The 13,556-nt window shown below is 37.8% G+C and overlaps 1 protein-coding gene across 1 annotated transcript in view; it reads left to right on the forward strand.

The window, feature by feature from the left end:
• ROS1 (ROS proto-oncogene 1, receptor tyrosine kinase) overlaps positions 1-13,556 on the forward strand; it is a 70,233-nt gene that overhangs the window by 26,076 nt on the left and 30,601 nt on the right. The window contains exons 19-29 of the mRNA XM_039731552.1: positions 665-879; positions 1,257-1,414; positions 1,983-2,145; positions 2,917-3,179; positions 3,953-4,016; positions 4,593-4,795; positions 5,276-5,487; positions 5,894-6,180; positions 7,094-7,270; positions 9,100-9,317; positions 9,732-9,873. Of these exons, the coding sequence (XP_039587486.1) occupies positions 665-879; positions 1,257-1,414; positions 1,983-2,145; positions 2,917-3,179; positions 3,953-4,016; positions 4,593-4,795; positions 5,276-5,487; positions 5,894-6,180; positions 7,094-7,270; positions 9,100-9,317; positions 9,732-9,873 (2,102 nt within the window). The remainder of the gene's footprint in view (positions 1-664; positions 880-1,256; positions 1,415-1,982; positions 2,146-2,916; positions 3,180-3,952; positions 4,017-4,592; positions 4,796-5,275; positions 5,488-5,893; positions 6,181-7,093; positions 7,271-9,099; positions 9,318-9,731; positions 9,874-13,556) is intronic.

Consider the following 13,556-nt stretch of genomic DNA (forward strand, 5'->3'; position numbering starts at 1 on the left):
TGGACCTGATAGTGTGTCAAAGCTTTTCCAAATTTATTTTGTATGAAATGTGTCTAAGCTCAAAGACATTTCTGAGATGGCAAAATGACACCTCTTACAACATACTTAATCTCTTACCAAGATAAATTGGAACCTAAAAAGGCCTGTAAGTTTTGACATACAATATACAAGGCAGATTAAATCACCAGTGATCCCAGTGAGGAAAAATGTTAATGGATCTTAGTACATAATGGAAGGAAACTAGCAGAGTCAAATAAATCTGGGCTCCTGATGTAGTGAAGTAGAATGAACCTCATGCTCTGAAGTAGACTTCACTGTTTCAGTGGAATTGCTGAGAGAAGGTGGGCTGATTTTTCAAAAAACTCAATTTTCTGTATCTATGCAGCAGAATTTGAAACCATTTTATAATTGCTTTCCAATGAAGTAAAGGGAATGAAGGCCTTTTTCTTCTTTCTTCATTGTCTCGTATTTTGAAAAGTGTTCTGCTTTAAAGAGTTTAAAGAAAAAAAATTATTTGATTTCTTGCCTCCTACATTTTAGAATTTGAATTATAAGTATTAAGAATTTGAATAATAAGAAACTTAACAATATGTCAAACGTTGCATAAATCTGTTCCCTCTACATGTGGGCTATCAATTTGCTAATTTCATACATGTTTCCACAGTTGTAGTAATGCCATCATCACGGAATTTGCAGCATGGAGTACTTCAGAAATATCCCAAGGTACACTGGAATACTACAGTGGTCGCCTGTTCTGGATTAATAGGCTTCAGTTCATTACAGTCCAGGAAGTCAATCAGAGCCTTAGCATTCCCTTCTCACAACCAGCACAGTTTACAGCCTTTACCCTTGTTCAGGCATCACTTAAACCTTTGCCAGGTACATTATTTTCTTTTTCTAAACTCCTCAGTCAAGATATTCATTGTCAGCCTGCAGTTCTTCATTCTTGAAATTCTTTAGCCATTTGACAAGAGATAAGGATAAGAGCAAATTATTAATAAATATATTAATAACTTATTAATAAATGTATCAGGATACACCCAATACATGTATATATGTATCACCTGATAAATATATCAGGATAATGTGCAATTATAAAAGCTGATGGTATATGTATAGATAAAAAGAATATGAGTTTTTATTATTTATTGCTTCTATTTAATGTTGGCTTACTTTCATGTTCTAGGTTCTGTTTGAATAGTCTACCTATTCCTCACATTCCTTAGATTATTATTATTTCTTGTGTTTATGGACAGGAAATTTTACTTCTACACCAAAAGTGATTCCGGATTCAGTGCCAGAGTCTTCTTTCAGAGTTAAAGGAAATTCCACAAGCTTCCACATCACTTGGAGTCCATCCACAAAGGTGGAATGGGGAACTGTCTTTTACTGCGTGGGATCAAAAGCTCTACAAGTGAGGATATTGATGCAATCCCTCTGTATTATCTACATATATTACTGCATCTACTTGCCGATACATCTATTTTTAAAAAGAAATGGAGTTTGTTTCTTCTCTGGTATTTACAAATTGGTCAAGAACTAAACTAAATTGCAAACACAATGCAAGTTGTCCAGCTTTTCCATCACTGCAGCCAGCAGTGGCTCTGAGCCAGTGGCTGGAATGTGAATAGCCAGGCAAGGAGATCACAGTGATCAAAATATTCACGAGAAAACCTCTCACTCAGAGAAAGAACTGTCCTGTGAGATGGCAGTGGGACAGGCTTTACCTGAATGTGAAATCTAGCCTTCATCCCCCCTTTAGTGCATTTGGCAAGCTTTACTTTAAGTTCAAAGGGCAGATTGCTGGCAATCACTATCCATCACTACAGTGCCACAGGAGCTGGTGAAACAATGACCACTCACAGGAAGAGAAGCTGTGTTTTGATTTAGGTGACCAGTTTGGTGAGGGAATTTTGGAAATCTGAAGTCCTTTTGAGCAGGAAAAAAATCTTGCGTTTTGTTCTGTTTAATTTCATTTGCAGCCTCTGGAGAGTGAAGGATGCCTTCCCCCCCATAATCTGACAGTGCCATCCTACCGAGTGGATTGGCTGGAACCATTTGCACTCTTTGATTTTACTGTCACTCCGTACACATACTGGGGCAAGGCACCAATGACATCTGTATCCCTTCGGGCCCCTGAAGGAGGTACTAAAATTTTGCATCCTGTTCCTCATGTGTAATGGGTACTGGGAGCAACTCAATGTCAGCAAGTGAAACCCTGGTGAAGGATGAGCAGCTTTCAGAGCTAGTTAGCTGCAGGCAGTGTTGCAAGGACATGTTTCTGAGTATCTTTGGCAATCATCTATTGCATACATAAATGCAGACAATTGAAGTAATTGAATTCAGAACAGAAAATGCAGGACAATATATCCAGCATGTGCCTGTAACTACAAGCAAGAGAGAGAAACTGAATTCATTACAATGAACACAAAAGGTTGCATGCAATATCTTAACTACTTAGTAGATTTAAAAAAAATGTTATGCACATTTTACTCTTGCTTCAGTGTTTATTTTTGCTCTTATGCATGTCAAAATTAAGTTAGCTAAAATTTAATCTTGAGTGACTGAGACTGAAGCACTGAGAAAGCTTATGAGATGCAGTAGATTTTGAAGTGAATAGGAGAGGGAATAGAATATGCTCTCTGTTGTGAAAATTTTTACAGCCCCATAGTTACACACAGGACTTAGCTAAATATATATGTACCAATCTCAGTCCAGGAGTGTATTTTTTCTGTTTATACAGCTCTTTATTTTGGCCAGGCAAGTTAAAATCAGATAGCTTCATATCAATGAAAAGCAGAAAGGAATAACCATTAAGTTTTAGATAATCTTCTATACAGTTAGGTATGGTGTAGAGTTTATGTTTTAACAGGAGTATTTTGTTTTGTGTATTTTATCTTTGTTTTTTTTATACAGTTCCTTCAGCCCCTAGGAACCCTAGAATATATGTGTTACAAAATAACCTACATGGAAGTGATGGGAAAGTCCTCGTGGAGTTCAGGTGGGACAGACCTGAAAGGGATAATGGAATATTATTGCAGTTCAGAGTTTACTATCAGCTAGTGAATCAGAGCAGTACTGCTGGCACTTTCATGGAGTGGATAGAAAGCAATGTTAAACCCACCCAGATGCAGTTTTCTCTCAAGGATGTGCTTCCCAACCTCACAGTAAGGTTTCAGGTATGTAAAATTACTGAGCCTGTCTCGTGCTAGATGTTAGATGTTATCTGTGCAGTCTGATGTGTTTGCCTAGGAGATGTTTTTTTGGCTTGGGGCAAGAGCTTGTGGTTTCTGCTTGTAGAACTGATTTGCTGACTCACCCGTGGATACCTGGCTTAATCTCTCTTTGTATCATGTTGTTCACTAAATAGTGAAGCCCAAAAGAAACTTTTCTAGAGCCACTGCTAGAAACTGCAAGTTGAACACAGATTCAAATGATCTGGTGGAGGGTCAGAGGCCTTTTGAACAGAGCCACAGCTTGAGAAATTCAGGGACTCATGTGACTTCCGTGGAAAGAGACTTCCAGTTCAAAACTTGTCAAGAAGTCATATGTTCATTGGGACAAGACTTTTGGAAGAGACAGAATGTGTGCTTGAAAGACAAGTTAAAAGCAAGAGAGCATATAATAGACCAGATACTAATAAGGGAGAACAACCACGTTGGTTGCAAGGTCAACAATTGTTCCAGTCTGGGGAAGGAAACAAAAAGACTGTCTGGAGTGCTTTGAGCTCTAACTGTTAGATGCAGCAGGGATTGTCAGCCTCTGGGCCACTGGCTAAAGTTCTCTTCATAGCCACAGTCCCATCTGACCAGCACAGCCTGGTGTCAAACAGAGCACAGACTTATGTTCCTAGATGAGCAAACAGGGGTTTTGTCTCCATTGACTCTACAGGCTCTCAAATGCAGTCATTTATGCTGTTAGCTAACACAAGTATAAATCTCCTGCCCCACAGGTGCAGGCCTTCACCTCTGTAGGTCCAGGACCTTTGTCTGATATGGCAGAGAGGAATTCATCAGGTATGGATGATTTAGTTGCCATCTCATTGTGTGAAATAGCTGGTGAAATGACAGTACAAGAATTTGGCAATCTGATAGATAGCTTCCAACATTTTATGTAACATACAACAGACACAATGGGGGAAATGGTTACATCCTCTGATACGAAAGATTAACACATTCCTTATCATCTGACTAAATTTTGGGAATTTCAAGCCTTTCCTCAAAACTATGCTAAATTGGCTTTTTTGTGCAACTCCAGGTTAACATGGAACAGTAGGTTTTTACCTGTAACCTGTTTACTGCTATAGATCATAATATATTTCTAGTTTGGCTGTTAAAGCTAATTAAATGAGCAAGTCTGTTTTACTCTGCTCAAATTTGTTAGGTGAGCATGCACAATGCCACTGAAAATATCTTAGTAGTTTGACTGTGATGACAAGAGGGCATCTCATTATTTATTTACTGTTGCAAATACAATAAGTTCAGACCCATAATTTATTTGTATCTTGCACTTGCTTTCCTTATGAACGACTGTGTTTATCTGGGATGGTTTTTTTTTTTTTTGTTAATTGAGCTGTGCCCTTTTCCTTCCAGATCTTTTCCCTGTCCCAACTCTAATAACTATTTCTGCCAGCAAGTTGTTTCTTACTGACATAGACAGTGGTCATACCATCTGGGAACTTTCAGCCAAGACGAATGTAAAGGACATCTGTTATACTGCTAACGATGACAAAGCATACCATATCACTGAAGATTCTCTTTTTATTCTCGATATACAGAATGCTTCAATGTTTCAGGTACTCCTTTGGTCACTCCCTTACTTGAGAGAATCTAGGAAAATGATCATTATGTCACCATTATTTCCAATATTTTATGGCCAACTGTGTTTTTGAAAAAGTAAATATGACCAGAGTATGCCATTGTTAAAGTTGTCCTATTAATCATAAATGGTTTACTGCCATCTGCTATGCTGATATTTTTATCAGATGTTCAATTTAAAATTCATACTAGTAAATACAAGAAATGTATATTTGTATCACATTTAATTTAATTTTATTTCATTTACATCATTCTAATTTCAAGAATATGGAAGCAACAATTGATATTTGTGAAACAATTGTTTTGGTTTGTCTAAAAATATTTCCAATCCATGACACATCTTTGCATTTTGACTTCTACTTCTGAAGCAGACATTTTTCTTTCAGAAACAAATTGGTTTTCATAATGTCTTAACATCAGGTTGGAAAATTCTGCCCTTTTAATTTTTTTTTCTTAAGTTTTTCAAAGATGCACATCTTCACAATGTCACAGCCATCACAGTTGACTGGATTGCAAGGCATCTCTTTGTTGCCCTGAAAACACCACAGAATGAAACTCAAATATTTTTCATTGATCTTGAGCTCAAAAAAAAATCTCTAAAAGCCTTGAACAAGCAGCTCAGCAAAAGTAATTCAACTGTATCATCTCTGTTGTCATATCCTTTCTTAAGGTAAGACACATACTACTAATACCTTTTTTTTAAAGCCAATTTTAGACATGATTTTCATTAAAACTTGAACTGTTAAGGACCGAAAACGACTTTTTTTGGTGGATGGGTTTTGGCATTATGTAACTCAGAAATTTTTGGATGTAGTGCCACTTCAGTACCGCTAGTTGAGCTTGTACGTATCTAATTTCAAAGAGATATCTGTGTTTGAGTAAAAATTTCAAATTATGCTTAAATACTGATAGGTTCTTCTATACGAGTAATGCAAATGAAAGTCAGCACCAGACAAAAAATTTTTTTACAGTAACCATTTTATTCAGAATAGCCAGTTATTGTGTCAGATTAGGATTGCATTTAGATTGGTCAGGTTGAAGTTTTCCTACTGAAAGCAGTGCATTTTCTTTGATAGCCGCTTGTACTGGATGGAAGAGTTTGATAATGGCAGCCACGTGTTTTATTATGATATTCTGAACAACACTGTGCACCACATCTTGGGACATGGATTAATAGAAAAACAGAGGAGGAACTACTGCACCTGTAATGTCACAGAAGCAGAGCTGGGAAAACCTATGAGTATAGATCTGTCTGACTCCAAAAATCCCCAGCTGCTTTTCATCAGAGGAAGAGATGAAATATGGGCCTCAGATGTGCATGGCTGCCACTGCTGGAGAACCATCAGAATACCAAGTATTCAAGGTCTGAGTGTCTTTTATTTTTCTAGGTAGTTTGTGATTCTTCTTGTCTCTTACTTCAAAAAACATTCATTTCAGAAAATAACATTCATGAAGCACTTTGTTTATAGAACTGATTCATCTATAGCCAATATGGACAAAATGTTTGTGTTCTGTGTTTCCAGTTGTATACCCTCTTCATATGGACTAGAAGAGCAGTGTGAAGATGTTTACTGATGCAAGTGTGTATTCTAGTAAGATTTAAAAGAAATGCTATGGCCTCAAGTGCTACTTGTCAATAGATTTCACTTAGAATATTATCATATTATTTTGCTAGGGTTTTGTATTAGCTACACCTATTGCAGTTTATCTCAATGAAAAGATATAATAACAACTTATGCCTGAAAATAGCATTGTAGACTCCATCATGTGGGGAAAGTACTTCATGCAGGTAGGGTCTTGTATGACAAATTATCCATGTTTCGTTTCCTGTGATAACATTCTTGGTTGCTAGTTTTCAGCTCAGTTCTGGAGGCACGCTGATAAAGCTGCTCTGTTACCAGATGAACTGTCTTAGTTGTTCCTGAGAGATGGCAGATCATGGTGGTTTTCATCTTGGAAAAAAGAACAAAATTTCTTCAGACAGCTCTTGCATTTGTGTTTTATTTCTTGTGTGTTTCAATTGAATGGCAGTTCTCATAATTATGGGTAATTGAACACCTTCAAATCTACACCTGTAAACTGGAATAGCAGTGTCTTAGCTTCATGAGACCTGCTGGAAAATATCAGAAATCTCTTCTCAAGGTGAGGTCATTGAGGACATGGTATGGCCAAGATGGCTATATTGACTCACTGTGAATACAAGCACCCTTCAGCTCTTGTAAAATCATCTGCTCAGAGCTGACTATAAAATTTATATATGCAATGTTTTCTTACAGGTAATAAAATTGGCAGCTTGACTGCAGATAAGAAATTTATATTCTGGACCACTGAAACAAAGGAATACACTGAAATTTGGCTAACAGATAAAGAAAGCAGAAGACACTTTCTTCACAAGAGAGCAAACCACATGCTGAAAATCTTAGCTTACAGCTCAGCAGCACAATTGTATCCAGGTAGAGGGGATTTGGGTTGTTTTGTGAATGTAACCAATTTCTATCAGGGCATGTATTTAAGTTGCAGATGTGTATTCATGTAAAGTATGCTTTATGGGTTGAGGTACCTTCTACAGAGAAATAATTTTCAGATTTAAAAAAGAATGAATATAAGGACTGGCCTTGTGTTGGATAGAGTGGAAGGTCACAATGATGAGTATTTCCCTGTTTGTTAATGCCAAACTATGCTTATTTTCAAAGTTGTGTCAGACATGGAGATTTAGAAAAGGTGGTGCATGTTGCAGCACAGAAAAAAGCAAATATGTTCCACAGTGTTGTAGCAAGAGTTTGATAGCGAGTGATCCCTGTTGTGACACAGATTTGTGAGTTTGTTCACAAGTCTGTAAAACTAAAACAAAGGTCTGTCCTTCCAAGGATAAAGAGATAAGAACTCTGCTTATTAACATGATTTATAATGAAGTACCCAAGAGTACAGGTTACATTATAGTAGACCCAGGCATCACTTAAAACTCCTAATATTTTAAACAAACCATTGTAGAATGATAATGAAATAAATAAAACATTAGTTTTAATAGAAAATTAGGATTCATGGTATCTATATGGATTATCTTTGTAAATGCAGAGGTTTAGAACAGCTACCAGCATGATGAATATATTCAAAATAATTATTGAACTCCAATTTTGCATAAAAAACCTGGTAAATATGCAAATGAATATTTTAACAAGATTAACTTCTTTGGAATAAAAAAATTTCACATTCTTTTGAGTAGCTGGTACAGTCATGCCTGCCTGTGGCTGCTCTGACCAATGCTCAGGCTACTCTTGCCAACACTCTGGGCATGTTTATTCTCATGAGATCTGTGTGGGCTTGGCTTTGATGTAGGAGCCTGGTTTGGCCCTGGTACAGAATGTGCCAATCCCTATCCCCAGGGACAGGGTTTCCTGCAAGAGCCCCAGGCTTGGCTGGTGCAGAAAGGGAAGAACCAAATTTCAGTCCAAATGGATTATTTCTATCCAGAGATCCCCATGGAGATTTTCTAATTTACATTGACAGCTGCAAATACATTTGGAGGAATATGCATGAACCTGACTTTGGTAGCAATGGCAGGGTTGCTCACTTTGCAAGAAAAGATCAACTATGAGGTCAGTTGTTGTGGCCTAAAGGCAAGAATTGGTCCTCATCCCTTCTCCCCTGTGCACATGCCTAAATGTCTTCTTTCTTAGCAGGATATATTTTTATTTTTTTTTTGAAAGTACACCAAGCAATGAGGAATTTTCTTTTGTTACTTTTCCGTAACTGTCAGTGTAGTTTTCTATTGTTTTCTCCCTCCAACTCCTTTTCTACCTCCCAGATTTCTCTCTCCTTATCTGTTGTTACATTACACATGGAAAGCTGTTTGGAAGAAAAAGCAGATAACATTTAATTGCTAGAGAAAGGCAATGTCTATGCAGCATATCTGTCTTTCCCATGACAGGCAAGTTTGGGCTCATCAATATGAGCTGCCCTGACAACACAGCAGTTACACATCTACAAAGATGTAGCAAATTGTAGAAACTACATCTTCTACATCAAGAAGAACCTAAATTATTTATTAAAGTTGTATCTTGTCAAAGAGAAATAAGAGTTTCTCTGAGGACCACTACTTTTGTGTCCATGAAAGTAATCAAATAAAGTAGTTTCAGGTGGAATTTTCTTTTGTTTCTCTTTGTGAGAGCAGAAAGAATACTTTGTAGTTATGCTTTCCCATACGAATAGCAGCAGAATCCCATGCAAGTTTAGGTTGGTCCAGCCATAATTTTAATTTTTAATGTTTTAATGTCTTTCCTAGATAAAAGATGCCTGATTCTCTTGCCAGACACTGAGAAACCTACTATCCTTGCTACAACTAACACCAGTTTTATATTAAGCTTGCCATCTGTCACACCACAGCAGCTCTGCCCTGGCATATCCCAGCCCACACCGACATACCTGGTATTTTCCAGACAAATGACAAACATCTGCAGGAACTCAAGACAATGTTTGTCTGCTCCACAGCAAACAATACTGGTATGGCTACTTCACGCAGAAGTGAATGTGATATCATCTATAAACAGTAATGTCACTTCTAGTGATTTTATGAAACATTCTGTAGCTTTCTGTCATCGACTTTTTCCATTTCTACATCCCAACAGTAACTGTTCTTTCTCTATGGTATTTGGTAAGTGGTAGTTTCCTTAGTTTTCCTTTGTGCAAGAGCCCCCCAAACTTTTTGTCTTGTTTTTTGGTATGTGCTTTCTTTTCTTTAAGGACATACTACCAAAACTGTGATTCTAAGTTTTTTGTTTAAACACTAAAATGTATTACAATGCAAAACCATTACTGTATTATTTTTTAACCCTATGTTTCACTGACAGATGATTGGGTTGACATATGACTGTCTTTTCTAAGAATGTATGTATATGATCTGATTTTGACTTACAGGAATATCAGGGTCCTATTGCTGTCTTAGAGAACCTACAGCCATTTTCAAGTTATGCCATACAAGTTGCAGTGAAAAACTACTATTCAGATGAGGAAGTGCTGCCTGTGGGAGAAGGCACAGTTGGCACAACTCAGTATGGAGGTTTGTTTAATATTTTATTCTGAATTTGAACTGCGTTCTCATCTCAGTTAGGGGAAGATGTATGCAAGTTTGGGTTGTAAATCAGAAAGTGGACAAATAGTCTGCTTAAAATATAACCTGGGTAGATTGTCACAAGGTTTTGACCAGAAGACTTGATGAATTTGAAAGTTTCACTCAATGTATTTGTATATATGCTTTAATGCTTTGGGTTATTTGCTTCCTGAGGAAAGATAAATTATGATTAAAAATGGCTAAACAGTTGCAGTTTCTGCTTTGGACCACAGCTTTAAATAAGCTGTATTTGAATGTATGTGTGGTTAGGTATGTTTAAATATCTGTGTTATGTATTCATCCAGCATTAAGATTTTTTTTCCCTTGGCTTGATTGCACTCTCATGATTGCTGTTTCTAAGGGTAATGCAGATTTGTTTTGTTGTGAACCAGGCTGAAAAGCAACATTTCATTTTTACTTTTAACCTGAATGAAAACAGCTCATTTTCAGTTGATTTCAAGAATTTTGATGTGCCCTTTCAGTCATTGTTCTTTGAGATTACTACAATCTGAGCTGGATGCCTCCTGTGCTTGTAAATACCTCACTTAGGGCAGGAAGATGCTTCTACTCATTCCCTGCTTCACTCTACCCGTTTGCAGCTGTGGGGCAACTACTGTGCCAGTTTTCTTGAAGCTCTTGACGTCTTCCAGAAAGAGAAGGATCATGCAAAAGGTGCATGTTGTGTTTTTGCACTTGCTGCAGCCCAGCCCAATAGAACTACCTTGCTCAGCACTTCTTCTTGTTTTGCATGTGCAATTATGTACATGAACATTTGTCTTTATGAGGAGCTGCCTTTGTACTCCTCTTCAGATCACTTTCTCTGTGCTTCTGCTGAACTCCCTTGCTGAAAATATCCCCCATAGCATACACAGTGCTTGCTCTTCTGTTGTGTCAGTTTTGCTCTGTTGTGCCTGGTGTCACCAGCTGGTGTCAGCTTGATCCACATAAACTCTTCACTTGCAAGGCCATCAGACACCTCTCTTAATTCCTAAGTCAGACAGTCAGAATTATAGCCAAGTCTACATGAGAGCATATCTGTGTTTTGCTGAAAGATTGCGGAGGTGGTACCTAGGGATACTTGGTGTTGAACTCACTGGAATGTGGGAATGCTTTGACTCTCATCTTCATTAGTTTTCTTGCCTGGGTCTTGTCTGGCAGAGTTGGAGCAGTTATTTTTTTGAGAGAGAGTAAAGGAGTGAAACGGAGAGGCACAGCAGCCTCTGGCCCTTGGGCACTGGCTCCCTTCACCTGGCTGCCTCAGGGCTGGCTGCAGCCTGCACAGCTGTGCATGTGGATGTTGTTGTGACATGCAGTGAGGGAGCCACAGCAGGACTCCTAAGGTTTTCCTTTACCTCTTTTTACCTCTCCTTGGATTTTGGCTGATTCAGAAGTTGACGGAATAACTAGAATTTAAGTACGGACAGCCACTACTGTGTTTTTCTTACTTTCCTCAATGTCTCTTTCCCCTAGTGATCGACTGTGCCCAAGAAAATATTTTATCCAGAATACCTGGTAACAAGTACATTCCAGGAGTCCTGATTTCCCTTTTTCTGTCCTTAGGGATGAACTCTTTAAAGGTTTCCTTAAGGGTTCATTCATAGAATAATCAGCCTCTCTTTTTGCCACCATTGTCCAGAGGAGAGCACCACCTGTGAGCCACTAGTGGCTTCTCTTATGCAAAGATCATTCCTTGTTTTTTATCCTGGGAGCAGTCACATTTTTCCTCTTAAAAAGCCTCTGTTTTAGGTGAGCTTCTTTTCATCTTTCAAATGGAAGTGAAACAAGAGGTGCAGGCATATTACCACCCTTCTCATGGAATCCAGACATGCTATATGTTGAGAGTTCTCTAGTTCAAATCTGCTGGGTATTTTTCTCTTAGCAGTCAGATCCCTTAGCATCTGCACCATCAAGCAAATAGGCTCCCATCCTATGTGGATCTCTAAATGTCATGAGCTGGTCTCTTCTACCATGCCTGCAGTGAGAGGACTCGAGGCAATGCCCTTTATCTGAGATGGGAGATTCAGATTAGATATCAGAAAAAATGTTTACACTGTTCAGGTGGTGGGGCACTGGAATAGCTTTCCCAGGGAGGTGGTGGAGTCACCATCCCACCACCATGGAGGTGTTTAAGAGGCACCTGATATTGTGTGATGTGGTTTAGAGGTTTAGGGGTTTCAGTTGACAGTTGGACTTCATGATCTGAAGTCTCTTCCAACCTTGATGACTCAACCTTCCTATGCAGTAAAACAAACAAACAAACAGACAAAAACCCCCAAACACCCAACATTTCTAGCCTTCTATCAGCAGATTTCAATTCTTTGCATGGGATTCCACATCTGTAATACAAAATTTGTGTGATATGTTGATTTGATAACGTTAAATGCTATTGGGATGTAGAAAGAATTGACACAATTACTTTTTTGCATGGTAAACTGTTATCCTGCAGCAATGTACATCCTTTCAGTGATGAAACATAAAGGTAGAGTTATGAAATAGGAGAATGGATTGCTCCACTCAAAGAGAATTTTTTAGTCTCATGTTAAAATGAAACATGAAACTCAGAACAGACTTCTCCAGTTGGGACAAAACAAAAATTCTGGATGAAAATCAAGTCTTAGACAAAAAGCAGAGCAAACCAATGAAAACCCCTCACCCCACCCAGCCTACAAACCTGAGTATTTTGAATAAATATTTGTATCAGCATTCAGAGCTTTTCAAATTTGTTGAAAAACTTCCAGCCAGCTGTAAATAGAAAGTATATGTGTACTGACACTTATGTTCTCAATTTCATGAATGTAACTGCCAGTTTAAATTGTAATCAGATGCTGCTAGAGCCTCTTGAAGTGTGTACACTATTTAACACCTCTGAAGCTGTGTGAATTCCCTCAATGCTTTTTTCTCAATTCTCTAATGAAGTGAAAGAAGCTTGGAATAATTTGTGCTTTCCATCAAATAGCAAGATAGAGGGAAGGAAAAAAAGAGGAAGACAATGCATTGCTCTTGCCACAGAGTGTCACTCTTACTCCATGTATGTTTTAGCTAGACAAATAAGAAATTTGTCCTTTCCTAGTCTAGTTTCTGAATATATCATTAAATAATCTGTAGTCTTACTACTAGGATATGAATTAAAATATATGGACTCGTTATTTTGGTATACTGGGAACATAAATAATGTAATGACTTTTTAAATTTTTGCCCCTCTGGACAGCTCAATAGGAAATAAAGAATTTTTTATACAGAGTAGGGACATGCTGTTTACGATCACAAAGTCTGTGATCTTAAAGCTGCAAAGGAAGTGTTGATTTTTCCAGAACAATTAGTGAGTAACCGGCTGGTATGGGCATCTGACCAGCATCCTGATTTCTTCCTTACACAACTCAGCCAGACTATTTCTGAGAAAAATTTTAAATTATGAGAAGTAATGGATTTTCTTCCCTTATGATTTTCTGTTCAAGAAAAGACTTTCCAATTGGAATAGTACACAGGTATTTTTTGTGTCTGTGTGTGCATATTCAAGTAAACACCATACTAAACTCAGATCTGAGACCCTGATTAGGAAGCTAAGATGGAGCAGGAATTCAGTGGTATGACTATAAATGTAAAGGTGTATGTATGTATATATATATATATAT

The sequence above is a fragment of the Passer montanus genome, unplaced genomic scaffold (genome assembly GCF_014805655.1).
Source record: "Passer montanus isolate IOZ18808 unplaced genomic scaffold, ASM1480565v1 scaffold79, whole genome shotgun sequence".
NCBI classification, from domain to species: Eukaryota; Metazoa; Chordata; class Aves; order Passeriformes; family Passeridae; genus Passer; species Passer montanus.